Below are 18900 nucleotides of genomic sequence, written 5' to 3'. Positions count from 1 at the left end.
AACAGACTCACAGTTCCGCATGGATGGAGAGGCCTCAGGAAATTTACAATCATGGCAGAAGGGGAAGAGGCAGGTCTTACGTGGTGGCAAGCAAGAGAGGGCAAGAGTGTGAAGGAGGAACGGTCAGACAGTTATAAACCCATCAGATCTCGTGAGAGCTCACTCACTATCATGAGAACAGCTTGGGGGACCACCTCCATGATCCAGTCACTTCCTACTAGGTGTCTTCCTCAACACGTGGGGATTATGGAGATTACGGTGGTTACAGTTCAAGATGAAATTTGGGTGGGGACGCAAAGCCCAACCATGTTAGTGCCTCCATTAAGAAGTGGGCTTGATGGCTGGACAGGGGGGCTCACGCGTGTAATCCCAACACTTTGGGAGGCTGAGTTGGGAGTTTGAGGCAGCCTGGGCAACATGGTGAAAACCCATCTCTATCAAAAATACAGAAATTTAGCTGGGCATGGTAGCACACATCTGTGGTCCAGCTACTTGGGAGGCTAAGGTGGGAGGATTGCTTGAGTCTGGGAGGTAGAGGTTACAGTGAGCTGAGATCATGCCACTGCACTCCAGTCTGGGTAACAGAGTGAGACCTTGTCTCAAGAAAAAAAGAAAAAAAAAAGTAGGCGTGAGGAGACTCAACCTAAGGAGAGGGAGGTACAGGAAAGCTAATCTGTATGTAGCCAGGCAAGGAAGAGGGGCAGAAGTGTGATAGGCCAAAGGAATGGAACAAGCAAAAATATGCGTTACTGCGTGTGTGTGTGTGTGTGTGTGTGTGTGTGTGTGTGTGTGAGAGAGAGAGAGAGAGAGAGAGAAAGAGACAGGGAGACAGAAAGAGAGAACGTTTGTTTTGGAGGAAGCACTACAGCCAGATTGGCATTAGTTGTGTCAAGTTTGAGATAGAGACCAGAGGTAACTAAAGCTAACCGGGAAGTCAGCCTCCAAGTCTGGAACTTTGACTTTTTTTTCTACTGTATAAAGTTCTTACTTGTCTTAGATAATGTAACCTAGGGGTTATGTGCCCTTCTTGGCCCATTAGTTGTACCTTCTCACCTAATATTCCTAATAGGGAATATTCACCTAATATACCTTCTCACCTAATATTCCTAATAGGGAACTGGAATTTCTATGATAGCATCCACGTCTGCATGCCTCCTACAAGCTTGAGTGTGAGTCATCTTTTGTATTATATGTATGGCAATATCTTTTCCCAGACTCTGTCTTATCTTTCAACTTTGACTTTGCTATTTTTATCTGGCAGAAATTTATTTTGTGTAAATAATCATGTAAACGATCCCTTCCTTTCAGATTTGTGCTTCATGTGTCTGATTTAAGCACTCCAGCCATACCCCACTATCATAATTATATTCTCCTATACCACCTTCCCATCTATGTCTTGTCTTTATCTCCGTCTCTGTATCTCTATCTATCTATTTCTTGGATCTTTAGTCCTATAGGCAAGGACTAAAGGCAAGACAAATTTTGGAGTAGAAGGCTCACAGTAGAATATAATTAATGAGAAAGTTCAAGAGCTGTGAATAGCAGGCTAAGAAGGAATGTAATATTTATTTTACAGGCAAAGAAACAAGTGAAGAAACAAAAAAAGAAGGAAGTCAAGGGGACATTCCCGAAGTCAAAGATCAAGTAAGTACTCTGGAGACCTGAAACCAGGTCACCATATTCTTTAAGTTACTGACGTCTTCTCCGACAGCCATCATACCTAACATTTTCCAGCCAGCAAATTACATCATATCTAACATTTTCCAGCCAGCAATTTACTCATTCATTCCTTCATTTACCTCTCTAGCGAATGTGTGTGATTGGTCATGAGAGAGAGTTCCTGAAAGACATATTGACGGAATATAAATTTGTCCCCATCCATCCATCTGTCCATTAATCTTCTAAACATATTTTTAGTGAGTTGTAGGCTCTATGCTACATGCTGGGATTACACAGCTGAATAAGGTAATTATAGGCCCCACAGCAGGTGAGAAGTTGATGAGGGGAGAGCAAACAATTACAATAAAGTCATAAGTGCTATACTAGGTGAAGTATGCAGTGTTGTAGGAACACATAAGAAGAGCCTCCAACCCTTTGCAGGGAAGATCAGGGATCAGGAAACTCATAGTGCCCTGTGTTGGACCAAAGGAGGTACCAACATTCATTCATTTATTCCACAGATATTTATGGAATCTGTTATGTTAGGTGCTTTGTTAGGAATAAATTGATGACTACCACTGATATTGCCCTTTCCTAGGAAGGTTTTAGAGTCTAATTGATGGGGTGTGTGTGTAGCAGATATATGTATATATATTTTGGTCCTAGGAGTGCCATCATATCCTTCACTTGGCTCACACATCTGTGGTGTGCTTCCTATGAGCTAAGTCCCAAGGGTGGAAGAGAGACAGTGAAGTAGATGTGTTTCCAGACTTGGAAATCCATAGTCCATTGAAGGTACCCCTTCATGATCGTTAGTAATCTTATGAGGTCAGGCCATGAAAGAAATACTGATGAAAGACTTTACAGCTTAGCAAAAGCAGCAGTTATTTCCACTGGCAGGTTCAGTGAGGGCTTTGTGGAAGGGTTGGCATCTGGGTGGAGTCTGGAAAGATGCTTTTTTTCTATCCATTCTGTCCATTATTACCTAATTTATTTCTTACTGCAATTCTCGGAGGCACAAAATTTGTATTGTCATTTTACATGTGAGGAATCTGAGGCACAAAGAGGTAAAGTTATTTACCCATGGTCACGCAGCTTGATAATAGAAACTAGAGTCAAATTTAAAAGTTGTTGCACTTCCTATTGCACCACTCTGTATTCATAGAATATTTGTCACTGCCAGGAAACCTTCTCTCAGCATGCCTCGATCCGAGCTTTCCACATTGCTCTTTTTTTTTTTTTTGAGACGGAGTCTCACTGTGTCGCCCAGGCTAGAGTGCAGTGGCGCGATCTCGGCTCACTGCAAGCTCCGCCTCCTGGATTCACGCCATTCTCCCGCCTCAGCCTCTGAGTAGCTGGGACTACAGGCGCCCACCACCACGCCCGGCTAGTTTTTTGTATTTTTAGTAGAGATGGGGTTTCACCATGTTAGCCAGGATGGTCTTGATCTCCTGACCTTGTGATCCGCCCGCCTCGGCCTCCCAAAGTGCTGGGATTACAGGCTTGAGCCACCGTGCCCGGCCTTTTTTTTTTTTTTTTTTTTAATTGAACTCTTCCCAGACCCTTCGAATTATGGTCTCATCTCACATACCTTTTGTGGCCTCCCTTCCCCTGGCCAGCGGCTTGCAGGTTCCCCAATCTCTGCTACCTCAAATTGCATGAATCTATCTCAGCACATATTTGGAAATGCCTAGATCCCTTTAAGGACAAATTTTAAGAGCTTGAGGTTAAAGAAACTTAATCTTTGAGGTGGTCTTGGAGCTGAATCATGAAGGATGAGATCAACCAGGTGAACAAGATGGAGAAGGGGGTTTTAGGCTGAAGGAACACCAAGAACAGAGGCAGGGAGGGCTACATGTGAATGATCTGTTTTGGGAGTGGAAGATGACACTGTGAGCCTGAATGGGTAAAACTAACTGGAGCTGGAAAGGTTAGGACATAGGACTCCAAGGACTTTCAAGAACAGGCTTAGGCATCTGACCTTCTTGTTTAGTGGGAACCCAGTCAGAAAACTGTTGTACTATTCTAGGTGGGAGATGATGAATGATTTAATGAAAGCAGTGGAGATGGAGAAAAATAGACCACTGGAACAGTATTTCCGAGCTCAAATTGTCATGACTCAGTGACCTGTTAGATGTATGGGATAAGAAAAGAGGAGCTGGGACTAGTATGTTCACATTGCATTGAGTGGTGCTGTGCATCTTTAAGACAAAAGGAAATGTGTGTTATTGAATTTGAAAATCCCAGTAGTCAGAGTTTGTTTTATTGAATGGGACTTATTGTTTAAATTTCCACACCATGAAAATAGAAGATCAGGCTGGGTGTGTTGGCTCATGCCTGTAGTCTCAGCACTTTGGGAGGCCAAGGTGGGTGGATGGCTTGAGCCCAGGAGTTTGAGACCAGTCTGGGCAATATGGTGAAACCCTGTCCTTACAAAAAATACAAAAATTAGCCAGGCATGGTGGCATGTGCCTATAGTCCCAGCTATTCAGGAGACTGAGGTAGAAGGATTATTTGAGCCCAGGAGGTTGAGGCTACAATGAGCCGTAATTGTGCCACTGTACTGTAGCCTGGGTGACAAAGTGAGACGCTGTCTCAAAAGAAAAAAAAAAAGATCTATCAGAAAAAACAAATGTGGCCTGGAGTTGAATCTGGCTCTCAGGTGTTTGGTTTGGCCTGCACATTGTTTTAAAATGGCAAACTAGTTGCCAACCCTCAAATAGGAGATTTCATATATAAGGCAGACTTTCCTTGAAAAAAATGTGAAGATCTGGCAACAATGACTTAGGTTTCTGTATGGCAGCAATTGGTAAGAGCTGACTAGTTGCTGCCTCTATGAGCATGTGCACTCTCTCTCTCTCTCTGACACACACACACACTCCCTCCTTCTACTTTCTTCCCCTCGCCTCCAGCTTTCTTCACTCACTCACATGGCCTGCCCAACTCCTGTAACCATTTGTGTTTGCAAGTCCTGGGTAAAATGTAGGTTTTTCCAAGGTTTGACATCAGACTGTGGTGAACAATCTGTGAATGACAAATGGTAAGTGCAGTTGTGATTAGGGCTATCTATTCCTTTGAGGAACAGTTTTTATGCCTGTTTCTCTGAAGAGAATAATAATTTGGTGAAGAAAAGACTGAGTCATACCCTAGTCAGAACTATATTCTCTTTCCAGCTTTTTTGCATGTGCATGCATGCACGGGCGCGCACACACACACACACACACACACACACCCCTAAAGAATTTCTGACTCACTGTAAATTGGTATTGGCGAGTCTCTGGGAGCCACCCCATAGCAGATAGAAAATGGAAGGTTATTTCTTTTGTGCTCTTTTTATTCTCTAGGTGTTAGTGAAATGGAACACTCGGGATATTTGAGATCTGTCTCCCATCACAACTGTCCCTGAGGGAGCCTGCCCTCTCTCATCCTCAGTGAGGGAACCCCTCCCCTGGATGCTAGGTGCCCTTCTTCTTGCCTTCTCAGGGATGGCTTTGCAGGTCTGCCCATCTCTCTCCTGCATTGTCAGTCTTTCCTCCCCTACTGGCTCCTTCCTCTCAGGCTACAGATGTAGTCAAGCCGTTCTCATCCTGTTAAAAGCATAGTAATGGAAAATGAGCAGCATGAGTTAGCCATGTGCCAGATACTAAGGCGTTTTCTCCTGTAGTCATCAAAACAGCCCTATGAAGTAGGTGCACTTACTGTCTACATTTCACAGAGGAAAAAGCCAAGGCATAGAAAAGTAACTTGCTCAAGGCCACACAGCTAGTAAGTGGCATAGCTAGGATCTGAACCCATGCAATGAGCTTCCAGAATTTATTCTTGGTAGTGACTCTGTCTGCCAGGGCTAGGACTAGGGTGGAGGCCAAGTGCTGACACTGCATTTGCACAACTCTGAGAGAGAGCACATGTCCCCCAGGTGTTCCTTAGGCACCTTGCTCACCTTCCCCCAGCACTGGCCCTGATATCACCCATCTCTCAATTTTACCTTCCATCTCACTGCTGTCTTGCTTTTCTCCTCCCTTTCACAATCAAGCTTCTTGAAAAACCTGCTTATATTCACTTTTTGTATTCCCTCGCCTTCCATTCACTCTTTCATACATAAAGTCTGACTTTAACTCCACCCTTCTTCTGAAACTGACCTCCTACTTTCTCATGGCCTATTTTCGGTCCTCACCTTGCCTGACTTCCCTGCCTCTTTCATAGAGTTTTCTCTTACCTTGGCTTACCTGGCAGCTCCCACTCTCCACCCCCCAGTTCTCCTACTTCTCTAAAATTATTTTCTTTTGTGGATCCTCCAGGGCCTTGTCCTCCTTTGTCCTCACATTTTTTTTTTTTTTTTTTTAATATGGGGTCTCACTGTCACCCAGGCATGATCACGGCTCACTGCAGCCTGGACTCCTGGGCTTAAGCAATCCTCCCACTTCAGCCTCCTGAGTAGCTGGGACCACAGGCATGTACCACCATGCTGGCTAATTTTTTAAATTTTTTGTAGAGACAGGGTCTCACTGTGTTGCCTAGGCTGTGTCCACACATGAAATGCTCATACTTCTAATTGGTCTTGCTCCTCTTTTTCTTTTCCGTTCCTCCCTTTCTCATTCCTTTTTTCCTGTCCATCCTTTTTTTTTAATTCTTTAGTTTATTAACATGAACTCTCATCAGCTTATCCCTGGGTTGCTGCAATACTCCCCTAACTGCAATTCCAGTTGCCACTGGGAGCTGCTTTCACCTACTACTATTTTTGTCAGATCTCTCTTTCTAAAGCACAGCTTGGATTATGGTTCTGTCCAGCTCAGAAATTATCCATAGCTCCCAGTCACCTACAAGATGAAGCCTGAGTTCCTAGCCTGGTATCCCAAGCCCTTTAGGAGCAGGCACCATCCTTCCTATCCAACTTTATTGTTCAAGACTACCAAACATACATCCCTCTCCTTCTTGGGTCACATTGTTTCTTTACTGTGCACAACTATGCCCTCCTGTGGCCCTTGCTGTTTGGAATGTTTATCCTTCTGTCTATCAGAAAACTCAATTCATCCCTCAAATACTATTTATCCAGTTCAAGTCTCATTATTTGTACACTATTGTCTCTAAAATGTGAGCCCCTTCTCCGAACTCTGTTAAAACAAAGAAAACATCTAGCACAGACTTAACATGTATCAGGCACTATCTTTCTCACTTATTTGTCTTTTAAGGTAGGTATTATAACCCCCATTTTGCAGGTGAGGAAACTGAAGTTCGGAGGAGTAGAGTAACTTGCCCAGTCACAGAGCAAGGAAAGACAGAGCCAGGATTCAAACCAAGTCTGTCTGAGCCCGAGGATCACGTTCTTTCTAGGGTTCTGTTGGGTTAGGATTGATTTGAACTGAAAAACCCAGGGTCTTGTTTCCCTCTTCATATAAACAGCCAGCCCATTTCTGAAGCAAGAGCAGTGGGGCCTCCAGGTGTCAGAGGCAGGGTGTGTGCAGGGTGTGGTGGTCCTGGTGGGCTCACGAGCTGCACTGGAGTAAGAGTGCTCCGCTGTGTCTTTTCACTCTTCTGCTTCCTTGCTTTCCTTGCCTGGCGCTCAGGGAGATGGCCTCCTCAGGAATCTACAAGCTGGATGATGGGAAGCCTTACCTGAACAACTGCTTTCCAGCCAGAAACCTGCTTCGTGTGCCAGAGGAAGGTCAGGTGACTTCTCAAGTTGATACCTTTTCCTCATACCTAGCTCCTGCTTTAGACCATCTCACATCTACTTGTTCTTCTCCAACCCCTTCACTGCTGTTCCCTGCTCTACCCAGTCCTTCCCCCTCCAGTCCTGGTAGCCTCCGTGGGACTTCTAAAGTGCACCTTTAACCACAGTGCCCCTTCTGTTCAGTGACTTCTCATTGCTAACTCTTTTAACTGGCATTCTGTGTCATTCTGAGTTTAACCTGCTCTTACCCTCTGCGACAACCCATTTCCTTCTTTATGCTCTATTCCACGGTGCTCGCTTTTCACATAGCTTTTTTATTTGCCCTGAATGTTCCAGCCCTCATTCTTGTTAGCCAAACTCTTCCCATCACACAAATCCCAGCTTTTCTTCTACTTCTTCCAGTAAGCCATGTCTGACTACCCTAGTCCTCAGCGCCTATCCTCTCGTGAGCTGTCTTCCTGTCTGTATTTCTTATTTGGTGAGTGATTATAGTCTGCCAAACTCCTAAATAAAATGGCTTAAATTTGTCTCTGCTAGGTAGGTTTTCAAGTATTTATCTAGTTAAAAAATTCCCCAGAGCAGGGAATTGCCGTAATAAGAACCCTATAGGTGGAACACTAAGTATGGGTTCTCTGGATTGGATTAGTTGCTTTGAAAGGGTAGGGCAAAGGAGAAGTACACTTTATTTACTCCAGATGTTGTAACTTGTTGGTCACTCTGTAGATGGAATATTGGAAGAACCTTTCTTCCTGCCTGTCCTTTCTGCTTCTCTAGAGTGATTTTGTTTTTCACACAGAGACTTTCCCTGGCCACCTACCTATCAGACACCTTCAAATGGAACTATCAGTATGAACTCATAGTTTATCTCTTTGTCTCTCTCTCTCTCTCTCACACACACACACACAGACACACATAGATGGATAGCTACAGAAATAAATATAGTTGTATATATCTATATGTCTTAGTGTACATATGTGTATTTCCCAGTCCACTAACAGCAATGACACCTCAGCAGCAAAAAGCATACCTAGTATCTACATCTTGGTTTCTAAATACCATTCTCCAATGAAAACAGCATGGGCTTCTTGGATAAATAGCTGTTTGCAGGACTAGGGCAGAAAAAATACAAGTTGAGTTGGAGTATCTTGTGGTGCCAGAAGTAAAGAAGTGCTCAGAAAAATAATGGGGCATGTTGAAAGGACACAGCCGACTTGAAGGTGCTCCCAATCACCAAAGGTGGGACAGTTCGAGCAATGAAATAAATAATGGCGGAATTAGGTTGTAGATCATGGAGCAACAAATATTCATGAGTCTACTAATGTAAATGAATACTTGAATATGTAAATATGTGGGGGAAACAAAATAGCTCTTTCTTTTCTTTTTTTGAGATGGAGTCTGTCTCTGTTGTCCAGGCTGGAGTGCAGCGGTGCAGTCTCGGCTCACTGCAACCTTTGCCTCCCAGGTTCAAGTGATTCTCCTGCCCAGCCTCCTGAGTAGTTGGAATTACAGGCACTTGCCACCATGCCCAGCTAATTTTTGTATTTTTTATAGAAATGGGGTTTCACCGTGATGGCCAGGCTGGTCTCGAACTCCTGACCGCAAGTGATCCACCTGCCTCGGCCTCCCAAAGTGCTAGGATTACAGGCATGAGCCACCACTCCCAGCCAGCTCTTTCTTATAGTAGAATTCCAACTAGAAAATGTAGAAGGAATGAGGGAAATGGAAAGTCACTATTCAAACACTACAGTAATAATTTTTGTAGGTAAGAACCATTATAGGATGTTGCATTAGAGTTCTTCAGAGAAACAGAACTGGTAGGAGATAAAAAGGACTAGTAGGAGATAGGTAGGTGGGTAGACAGATTTTTTTTTTTCAAGGAATTGACTTTATGTGATTGTGGGGGATGCAAGTCTGAAATTTGTAGGGCAGGCTGGCAAGCTGGAAACCCCTGGGGAGGAGCTGAAGTTGTTGTGTTAAAGCAAAATTTCTTCTTCCTCTAGGAAACCTGTTTTGCTCTTAATGTCTTTCAATTCATTGGGTGAGGGCACCCACATTACCAAGGATAGTCTCTTTAACTTAACATCAACTTACTGTAAATACTAATTACATCTACAAAATACCATCACAGCAACACCTAGATTAGTGTTTGATTGAATAACTGCATATTATAGCTTAGCAAAGTTGATGCATAAAATTAACCATCATGGATACTAGAATAAGTGGGTAAAAGTATGATGAGAAACAGGATATTTACATAGTCTCTTTTTTCTCCTGTTGATCTCCTGACATGCTCTGAGCCTTCCTTTCTGGCCTTGTTAGGGATTTTGGCACCAACTCAGGCTGAGGTCCCTAGCAGTCAGGGATATGAGGATAGGATAAAGTAGAAGCAAAGTCCATGCCCCAGATGAGGGCAGCCCTGGGAAATGGGGTAACTGGAGTATCAGTTCCATAATGGAAATGGGAAATGGCTCATATGAGACACAGGACAGGAACTGCATCCAAGAAGCAGGATGGGCAGCAGTGCTGTATGAGCCGGGGCAAGTCCCTGAGGCAGGGATAGTCGGCTTTCCCAGAAGATAGCCAGTGGTTAGAGACACAAAGCTCGTTCCCACAGCACCCTTTATATTATTATTATACTATTGTGTATAAGATGTTATATTATTATGACTCCTTTGAGTTAGGGCTTCCTTTTTATTCATTCTCATACTCCCAGTTCCCAGCATAAAGTAGATGCTCAGAAAAGATAGGAATGGATGACTGTGTGGGCAGGGGCTATAGGACAGAGTTCATTCAGTCGTTTGTTCAGCAACAGTCACGATGTGGTAAGCTCTGTGCAGGCCTTGGGAATACTGAGATGAATGAGTCAGATAAAGTCCCTGCTCTTACGGAGCTTCCGCTCTAGAGAAGGAGACAGACAAATAAGTGAACAAATAAAAGAATTACAGATTGCAATGAATACCATGCCATAAATAAACTGCTGGTGCAAGAAAGAACAGATTCCAAAATATGTTATGATTTTTGTTTGGTGGGCTTACTAGTGAACCTCATATTCTTTTTGCTTATGCACATTTTAAAATTCTTTCTACGGTAGACATGTATTATTAGGTTTTTTTTTTTAAATGCAAACTGTCCTACATTTTCTTATTCTGAGTTTCTAACAGCATCTTTTCTGTGTACTGATAGAGGTTTGGGAAGATGGAATCCTTGAATTGAGGTCACACATTAGGCATTACTCAAGAGATGACCAGTAGAAGAGTAACTGGCATGCGTGAGAAAGAGCAATCAGCTCTACTGAGGGGCAAAAGGGAAGACTACACAGAACAGGAAATACTTGATCTTAGTTTTTGAAGGAATAATAGAATTTGGAGATAAAAATGTGAAGGAAGGAATTGGGCAAGTCATTCCACCTCCTTTTGTCACAGCCTTTTCATCTATAAAATAATGACAGTAACATGTTTTTCACTGGGTTTACAGGTCAATTAAATGACATACCTAGGTAGATATCTCCCCTGCCCCCAGCTGCAGTCCTGTGTCTGGTGCATGTTAGGTAATCAGGAGCTATTTTGAGTTTTAGTATTATAAACAAAGTCTATAATTGCACTCGTTGTAACTTTGTAGTTTTCCCCTTTTCACTGTTCTAATTTTCTCAACAGGCCAAGGACACTGGTTAATGGTTCAGAAAGGTAACCTCAAGAAGAAGCCCAAGGGTTTGGTTGGAGCACAGGCTGAACGTCGGGAAAGCCTGAAGGTGACTTCTTTTGAGTTCAGGGGGAAGAAAGGGTCTCGGCAGGAAAATCAGGTGGACCTTCCTGGACGTATCCTGGACCAGGCTTTTCTGGTGAGAGTAAATGCATCCTGGAGTGGCCGGCACATCAGCTAGGGTGTGGAGGAAGTGGGGAAGGATTTACCCTGCTCTGGCACAACTACCCCCAGTCTACTCCAAACTATTAGAGTGATATTGGCAAATCGAATACAGCCAGGATAATGAAGGGACCCAAAAGTTTCTTGACATGTGAAGCTTTCTTGATAGCTACCTAGTGAGATAGATATTGTCATCCCTTTTGTGTTGTTGCCATTGGGCAGTTGGGAAAACCGAGGCTCCAAGAGGTAATTTGCCTTGGCTGAGGTTCCACAGCTAGTAAATGGCTGATCCAGGGTTAGAACTCTGGTCTACTGACTCCAAAGCCTGTACTTTTACATTATGTGAGGTAAAAACTCTTACTGAGTTGGAGAGGCAAAGGAGCAGGTCAGGGGAAACAGTCAATTGAAAATTGCATTCCAGCACCTAGTAGGGTTGAGAGATTCCTGCTCTGCTCATTGGTGCGATCTCTACAGGATCGAGTGGGACTGGGGAGATCCTGCTCTCCCACAGCCTTTGTCCTTTGACTTTAGTGTTTGGCTGAAAGCTAGGGGAGCTGACCAGATACTACTTAGTGCCTGGGGCAGGCTTTACAAAGAGGACTGGGGTGGTTGTGTTGGAAACCAGCCAGGTAGTTTCACGTCTGCTCTGAGAAATGCCTCAGTGGCTTTGCTAAGAAGGATATATTTTGTAAATCAATATTAATGTGCTGTCCAGTTCTTATAGCTCCCTAAGAACTCCCTGGCTGCCTGCTTTGTTTCCAGATTCTGCTGTGGTTCCCAAGAGATGGGTATTTGCATAGATCAGATGTTGAAAGAGACCTTTGTTGGTTTCATCTCACTTCAAGTGGGTAGTATAAGCTTTTTGCAGTCCTGTGGAATCAGTTTCATTATTATGTCCACTTCTCATTGGGAATGAGGAGGACTGAAATAATAATACTGAGGAGGGGCAGAAACACTTCCCGTAGTGGCCTTTTTTTCTTCCATTGTTTCCAAATACTTATACATTCCCACATTCAATAAATACGACTTTTGCCACTGTGGGAGGCAGGAGCAATAGGGATGTTTCTCAGAGTTGTGGGGTATCCACTCTGCCTATTGGATGGTTTCACTTGAATGTTTCATTGACAGTTGAATTACAGCACCAATGCTTCTACTCCAAATCCCAAAACAGACCTCTTTTCTAGTATCTACTTTGCTCTCTCTGTTGGCACTACTATCTACCCCATCGCCAAGCCAGTACCTGAAGTTTTCCTTGACATTTGCCTCTCCCACACTGTCCCCACCCCAACTTTTACCAAGTCCTGGCACTTTTACAAAATAGTTTTCAAATCTGTTGTCTCGACTGTCATGACCCTCATCTGGGCCACCATCATCTCTTATTGGACTAATTCAAACATTTTCTATCTGTTGTGAGCCAATTAGGATGCTTTTATGTCACCTAAAAAGCCAGAGGCATTGTTTAGGGTAGATTAATTTACTGGATTAATGATGTCTTGCAAGGCTTGGGTTCCTTCTGTCTTTCTACTGTGCCATTTTACATGTTACCTTGTCCTCTTGGACTGATTGCCTTCATGATCCTGAGATGGCTGCAGCAATTCTGGTCATCACATACAGAAGATAACATCCTGAGGTAGAGAAGGGATTGCTACTGTCTAATGTCTTTTCAGAAGGGATTGTTACTGTCTAATGTCTTTTCAGAAGTAAGAAAATGCTTTCCAAAACCGGTCCCCCTCCCCAACCCCAAGCAGCCAGTGTCTCATTATCTAGACCTATATCACATACCTGAACAGTTATGAGTTAGGGGAATGAGACCTCCATGATTGGTTTATACAGATCAAGACTTATTGCTTGGAGCTGTGGCTTAAGAACATTCCATTTGGAGAAATGTGAATAACACTGGTGTTCTTTTACAAGGAAGGAGTAGTGGTTATTAGGAAAGTAATTAACCAATCTGGTACATTGATCTTTCCCCTTCCTCTCCTGTCTTCTCATCTATGTGATGTAATCTGTCTGATATGTCTATGTGTAGCTGATGTTACAATTTTTATAAAATTACTATCAGCCCCCACTAAAAATCTGCTTTCCATTTGTTGTAGGATAAAATCCACACTCCTTTGTAGAGCCAGCGTGGACTCATGATCTCATGGCCATCTCACTAACCTTATCTTGTTTTTCATCCTCTCAGAAGCACCTTGCTTTTTCCTGCCTTGGTAGACTTCATAATCCCTACTACCCACTTTCGTGAGACCTATTTAGCTCTTAGGTCTCTGAAATATTGCTTCCTCAAGTAAATATTTCCTCATTCAGACTGAGGTTAGGACCTCCTGTTATATCTCTTATAGCATCTTGAATTTCTCCTTTAAAATATTTATCACATTTATAAATACGTACTTGCTACTTGGCTTCCCATGACACTGTAAGCTCTATAAGGTTATGGAATGTCTCTGCTTTTTCTTCATTGTCTTCCCAATGCCTTTTAGTGCCTAAATATAGTGGGTACCATAAATAAATAATTAGCAAAAAAAGAATGAAGTTTGATTAAATATAGATGGAAGCTCCATAGCTAAAATTTACCTCTAACTTTTAAATTATGTCAGGTGACATATGGTAGTCAAAAGTGCGTAGAGTTTAGTGATTACAGATTTGGATTAGTAAGATCTGTCACTTGCTAACTGTGGTACCATTTTTTGGCAAGGCACATTACCTCTTTTAACCTTGTTTTTCTCATTAAAAAGGGGAGATAATCTTACTTATGTCAAAGGGCTTAGTTAGGATTAGGAGGAAGTTTGTTAATGTATTTGTTTTTTTTTTTTTTTTGAGATAGAGTCTCGCTCTGTCGCCCAAGCTGGAGCGCAGTGGCCGGATCTCAGCTCACTGCAAGCTCCACCTCCCGGGTTTACGCTATTCTCCTGCCTCAGCCTCCCGAGTAGCTGGGACTACAGGCGCCCGCCACCTCGCCCGGCTAGTTTTTTATATTTTTTTCTTTTTTTAGTAGAAACGGGGTTTCACCGTGTTAGCCAGGATGGTCTCGATCTCCTGACCTCGTGATCCGCCCGCCTCGGCCTCCCAAAGTGCTGGGATTACAGGCTTGAGCCATTGTGCCCGGCCAGTTTGTTAATGTATTCAGCGAAGCTTATGGCCCAGTTTAGTGTTTGGTAAATATTGGTGAATGAATGGATGAATAATGAATGAATGAATGAACAAGCAAACAAATTATGACAAGTATAAAAGATTGCCCAAAAAAAGAAGGCTGAACAATAATAGATTAAACTTTGTAGGGGCCTTAAGAGCCAACTCTTTGTATTATGTTCCAGCTAAAGCACCACTGTGTGAGGAAGCCATCAGATCTGTGCACTGTTAATGTCAGTGGCCTGAAGTTCTCCAAGGTGAGGTCCGCCAGCAAAGATGTGATTGGGGTAAGCCAGACTTGAGATGGTGCACCTGTCTGTTGTGGTTTGTCTCTTGCACCTCCAGAGTCCCTAGGGACTGGAAATCTGGTCACATGGAAGGAGGGAGAGGAGGGTCAGACAAGGATTTATTGGGTAGAAACAATATTCAGACACAAACTTTTGCTACAAATTTTATATTGTCCTTGTCCCATTTGACATGAATTAAAGAAAGTTGCCTTATGGGCCAGGCATGGTGGGTCACGTCTGTAATCCCAGCACTTTGCGAGGCCAAGGCAGGTGGATCATGAGGTCAGGAGCTCAAGACCAGCCTGGCCAAGATGGTGAAACCCCATCTCTACTAAAAATACAAAAAATTAGCTGTAAATAGTGGCGGGTGCCTGTAATCCCAGCTACTTGGGAGGCTGAGGCAGAGAATTGCTTGAATCCCGGAGGCGGAGGTTGCAGTGAGCCAAGATTGTGCTGGTGCACTCCAGCCTGGGAGACAGAGCGAGACTCTGTCTCAAAAAAAAAGAAAATTGCCTTATGAAATTGGTTTCGAATTTGCCATGTAATTTTGTGGGTATATAATTCATTGTGTGACACTGAGTTCCCATCACAAAAGCCTACAAAAGACATTTCTTAAGTTTCAATGCCAGGGATTGTAATGGTTTTCCCAAGAAGCTGGTTCATTCCTAACTTACAGGTGCTGTGACTCATGCAATGAATCATGTTTCTTTCTTTGTGTTGGCTTATAGGCAGCTTGGAGCCATGTTTGTGACCCACCATTAGCCAGTGTATATACAGGATATTATAACATACATCTTTGGCATGTAGGCTTTTGTGGCATACCAAGAGAGATTACTTGTATAAACCATAGAGTAGAGGCTCTAACCCACAGAATGGCCAAGTTTGTGGTAGAGCAGACTGCTCCTTTAACAAGGTTCTGCTTCACTTCATTTAGTACTTATGTTTTCAGAATTGAGTTACTTCGGGACAGGTTAGCTATAGAAATATATTCATCTTGTGGCTAAGAGGCCCTCCATTCTAGGCCAGCACATGGTCCTGGAGATTATAATATATAGTTCACATATAACAGTGAGACAAAGTCGTAGAAGAAGATTTCAGAGGTCTCTGTCAATTCAGCTTTTGAGGGCTACAACATGGCTGGCCAAAGCTCAGTCCCCTCATTGGATGCCATATGTTCTTCTTTTACTTATTCACTCATCTGCTCACCAAACATTACCGAGGCCTGGTGTGTCTCTGTGCTATTTGCTGGAGGGTATAGAGGTGGCTCAGACACTGCCTACCCTCTGGAGTATATAGTCCAGTAGGGAGGGAGGAGGCTGGGCTTAGATGGATATGGAGTTAGACGGGACTAGCTAATGCAGCCAATGAGAGAAACACGAGAGTGCTGAATATGACCTCATAGGACAGGCCCCTAACTCAGCCTTACACAGGAAACACACCCTGGAGAGGGTGGTAGCTTAGCTGAGACCCACGGGATGAGCGGATGCTTGCTAGCTTTGTGGTTAAACCATAAAGGAAAATGTCTGTGAAATTTAATTAAAAATATCTATCTAACAAAAGTTACCATAAACAAAGGTAAAAGATAAGCTGAGGCTAGGATAAGATATAACCAAAAGGTATTAGGATCCAGAATATGTCAAGAGCTCCTACAAAACAATAGGAAAAAAGAGAAACCCAGTAGAAAAATAGACAATAGATAAATATGTTAGTATACAGAAGAGGAACTTGAAAGGCCAGCAAATATAGGAAAAGATATTCCGCCTCATAAGTAATCAGGAAAATGCAGTGCCTTTTTATAATAATCAGACTGGAAAAAATTAAAGTTTTATAATGCCAATTGCAAGGATTTAAAGAAATAGGACTTCTCATACACTGCAGGTAGGACTATAAATTGTTTTAACTACTTTCGAGAACAATGTGGTACCATCTCAGAAAGCTGTGTATTCCCCACAGCTTGATAGGAGTATATCATTAAAGAAACTCTTATGATGAGGAGGTGTGTATAAGAACATTAATTACATCATTGTTTGTAATAAAATTTGGAAACAGACTAAATGGGAATGAATAAACTTGCAATATATTCAAACAATGGAATATTGTACAGGAATTAAAATGGTTGAACTGGGGCCAGGGGTGGTGGCTCATGCCTGTAATCCTAGCAATTTGGGAGGCTGAGGTAGGAGGATCACTTGAGGTCAGGAGTTTGAGACCAGCCTGGCCAACGTGGTGAAAACTTGTCCCTACTAAAAATAAAAAAATTAGCCGGGCATGGTGCCGGGCACCTGTAATCCCACCTACTCGGGAGGCTGAGGCCGGAGAATTGCTTGAACCCAGGAGGTGAGGTTGCAGTGAGCCAAGGTTGCACCATTGCACTCCAGCCTGAGTGACAGAGCGAGACTTTGTCTCAAAAAAAAAGAAAAAAAAAAAAAAGATCGAACTAGAACCACATCTGTCAACATATGTAAATTTCAAAAGCTGCATGTATCGACACAGGTAAATCTCAAAAACAGTGTTGAGTGAAAAGGCAGGTTGCAGAATAATACCTACAATATTATTGCATTTAATGTAAAGTTTTACTATCTGTATCTAGCATTATATATAGTTGATAGATACACACACGTGTATAATACAAGTATAAAAAAGGTATGGGAGCTGGGTACAGTGGCTCACACCTGTAATCCTAGGACTTTGGGAAAAGTGATTATTGTAAAAAGGCACTGCATTTTCCTAATTACTTATGAGGCTGAATATCTTTTCCTGTATTTGCTGGCCTTTCAAGTTCCTCTTTTGTATACTAACATATTTATCTATTGTCTATTTTTCTACTGGGTTTCTCTTTTTTTTGGCTGAGGCGGGCGGATCACTTGAGCCTAGGAGTTTGAGACCAGCCTGGGAATCATGGCAAAACCCCATCTCAGCTAAAAATACAAAAAAAAAAAAATAGCCAGTCTTGGTGGTGTGTGCCTGCAGTCCTAGCGACTCAAGAGGCTGAGGTGGAAGGATCACCCGAGCTGGGGAAGTCGAGGCTGCAGTGAGCCCAGATTGTGTCACTGCACTCCAGTCTGGGCAATGGAAGTGAGACCCTGTCTCAAAAACAAACAAGCAAACAAACAAAAACTACCAACTATAGGAATGATAGTCTCCAATTCAGGATAGCTGTTATGGGATTAGTGAGGGGATACATGGACGGGGTGGTAATGGTGGTGGTTCACCCTATATAATATTTTCTTTAAGGACATTTAAAGCAAAGACAGCAAAATATTCAGCTGTATTAAATACATACATCTGGATAGTGGTGATATGGGTCTTCAGAGTGCCATTCAGTATACTTTTCTGTACATTTGAAATGTTTCATAGTGGAAAAAAAGCAGGAAAACGCTTACTGCACTCAAGTGGCTGCTCTTGTGCTAAGGATGTCCCTTATTCCTTTAGGTCTTTGTTCCTTCTGACAGTGGCCCTGAAGCTTCAGCAAGGCTTCTAGGCAGGGAACTAATCTTGTGGATATTTTTTTTTTCTGAAATGCTTTTCCTACAGGCTAAGGAAAATGACTTCAAGCATTTTCATTCTGTGATTTATATCAATGCCTCAGAAAACCTGCTGCCTCTAGGTAAGCTTTTTCTTTCTTGAAAGCTCTCTTCCACCTCTTAGCCAGCACAGCCATTCACATGGGTTAGGATTTGTCTATCTATCCATCCATGATTGGCCGCACATCTCTTTTTTGGGGTATAATAGGCTGGGTCCTGGAGAGCATAAAGACCTCGATTCCAGTCCTGCTCTGGCACTACCTACTTAGAACATTTTTCTGTGATCTGCTACTTTTCTCTCTGTCAATGGGGATAATTCCCTTCTTTTTTTTCCTCCAATGGCAGGATACCTCGCAGGCTCATATGAGATGGGTGTGTAAAAATGTTTCTAAGCCTGTCAGGTGCTCCTGTGGGAGCATAAAGCCTTCTGTTATTCAGCAAATCCACAGCAACCCCTGCTGGGTATTAGGACTATGTAAATACTTGGCTTTTAGAAATGAGTGCATCCAGTCCTGCTCTGTGATCTTGTGGTTTGGTGAGACAGATGGACTCAGATACAGATAGTTAGAGCAGAATGAGGGGAGAGCAGTGAAAGAGAGAATCAGGAAATATTATACAAGCATATATGTAGGACTTCAAGCCAGGCCAGAGTGTCAGGAGGAACTTCTGAGAAGAGGAGCACCTAAGCTGAGACCAAAAAAATGAATAGGAGTGATTCAGGAACTAGAAGGTAAGAAGGCATTTCTGACTGCTGGAGCAGATGTGGAGT

The 18900-nt window shown here is 42.9% G+C and overlaps 1 protein-coding gene across 17 annotated transcripts in view; it reads left to right on the top strand.

The window, feature by feature from the left end:
- XRRA1 (X-ray radiation resistance associated 1) overlaps positions 1-18900 on the top strand; it is a 101606-nt gene that overhangs the window by 3695 nt on the left and 79011 nt on the right. For 5 of the 17 annotated variants that reach the window (XM_033204684.1, XM_033204685.1, XM_033204678.1 and 2 more), the window contains exons 2-6: positions 1577-1644; positions 7224-7321; positions 10984-11168; positions 14506-14577; positions 18142-18214. In XM_033204684.1, coding sequence (XP_033060575.1) covers positions 7228-7321; positions 10984-11168; positions 14506-14577; positions 18142-18214 — 424 coding nt within the window. In that variant the 5' untranslated portion in view covers positions 1577-1644; positions 7224-7227. Of the gene's footprint in view, positions 1-1576; positions 1645-7223; positions 7322-10983; positions 11212-14505; positions 14578-18141; positions 18215-18900 lie in introns of those variants that run through there. The other 12 variants (XM_033204676.1, XM_033204679.1, XM_033204677.1 and 9 more) reach the window with 12 other exon arrangements.

This window comes from Trachypithecus francoisi, unplaced genomic scaffold (genome assembly GCF_009764315.1).
Source record: "Trachypithecus francoisi isolate TF-2019V2 unplaced genomic scaffold, Tfra_2.0 Lachesis_group8, whole genome shotgun sequence".
NCBI lineage: Eukaryota > Metazoa > Chordata > Mammalia > Primates > Cercopithecidae > Trachypithecus > Trachypithecus francoisi.
The sequence above is the reverse complement of the archived record's forward strand: the minus strand, read 5'-3'. Positions and strand labels throughout refer to the sequence as shown.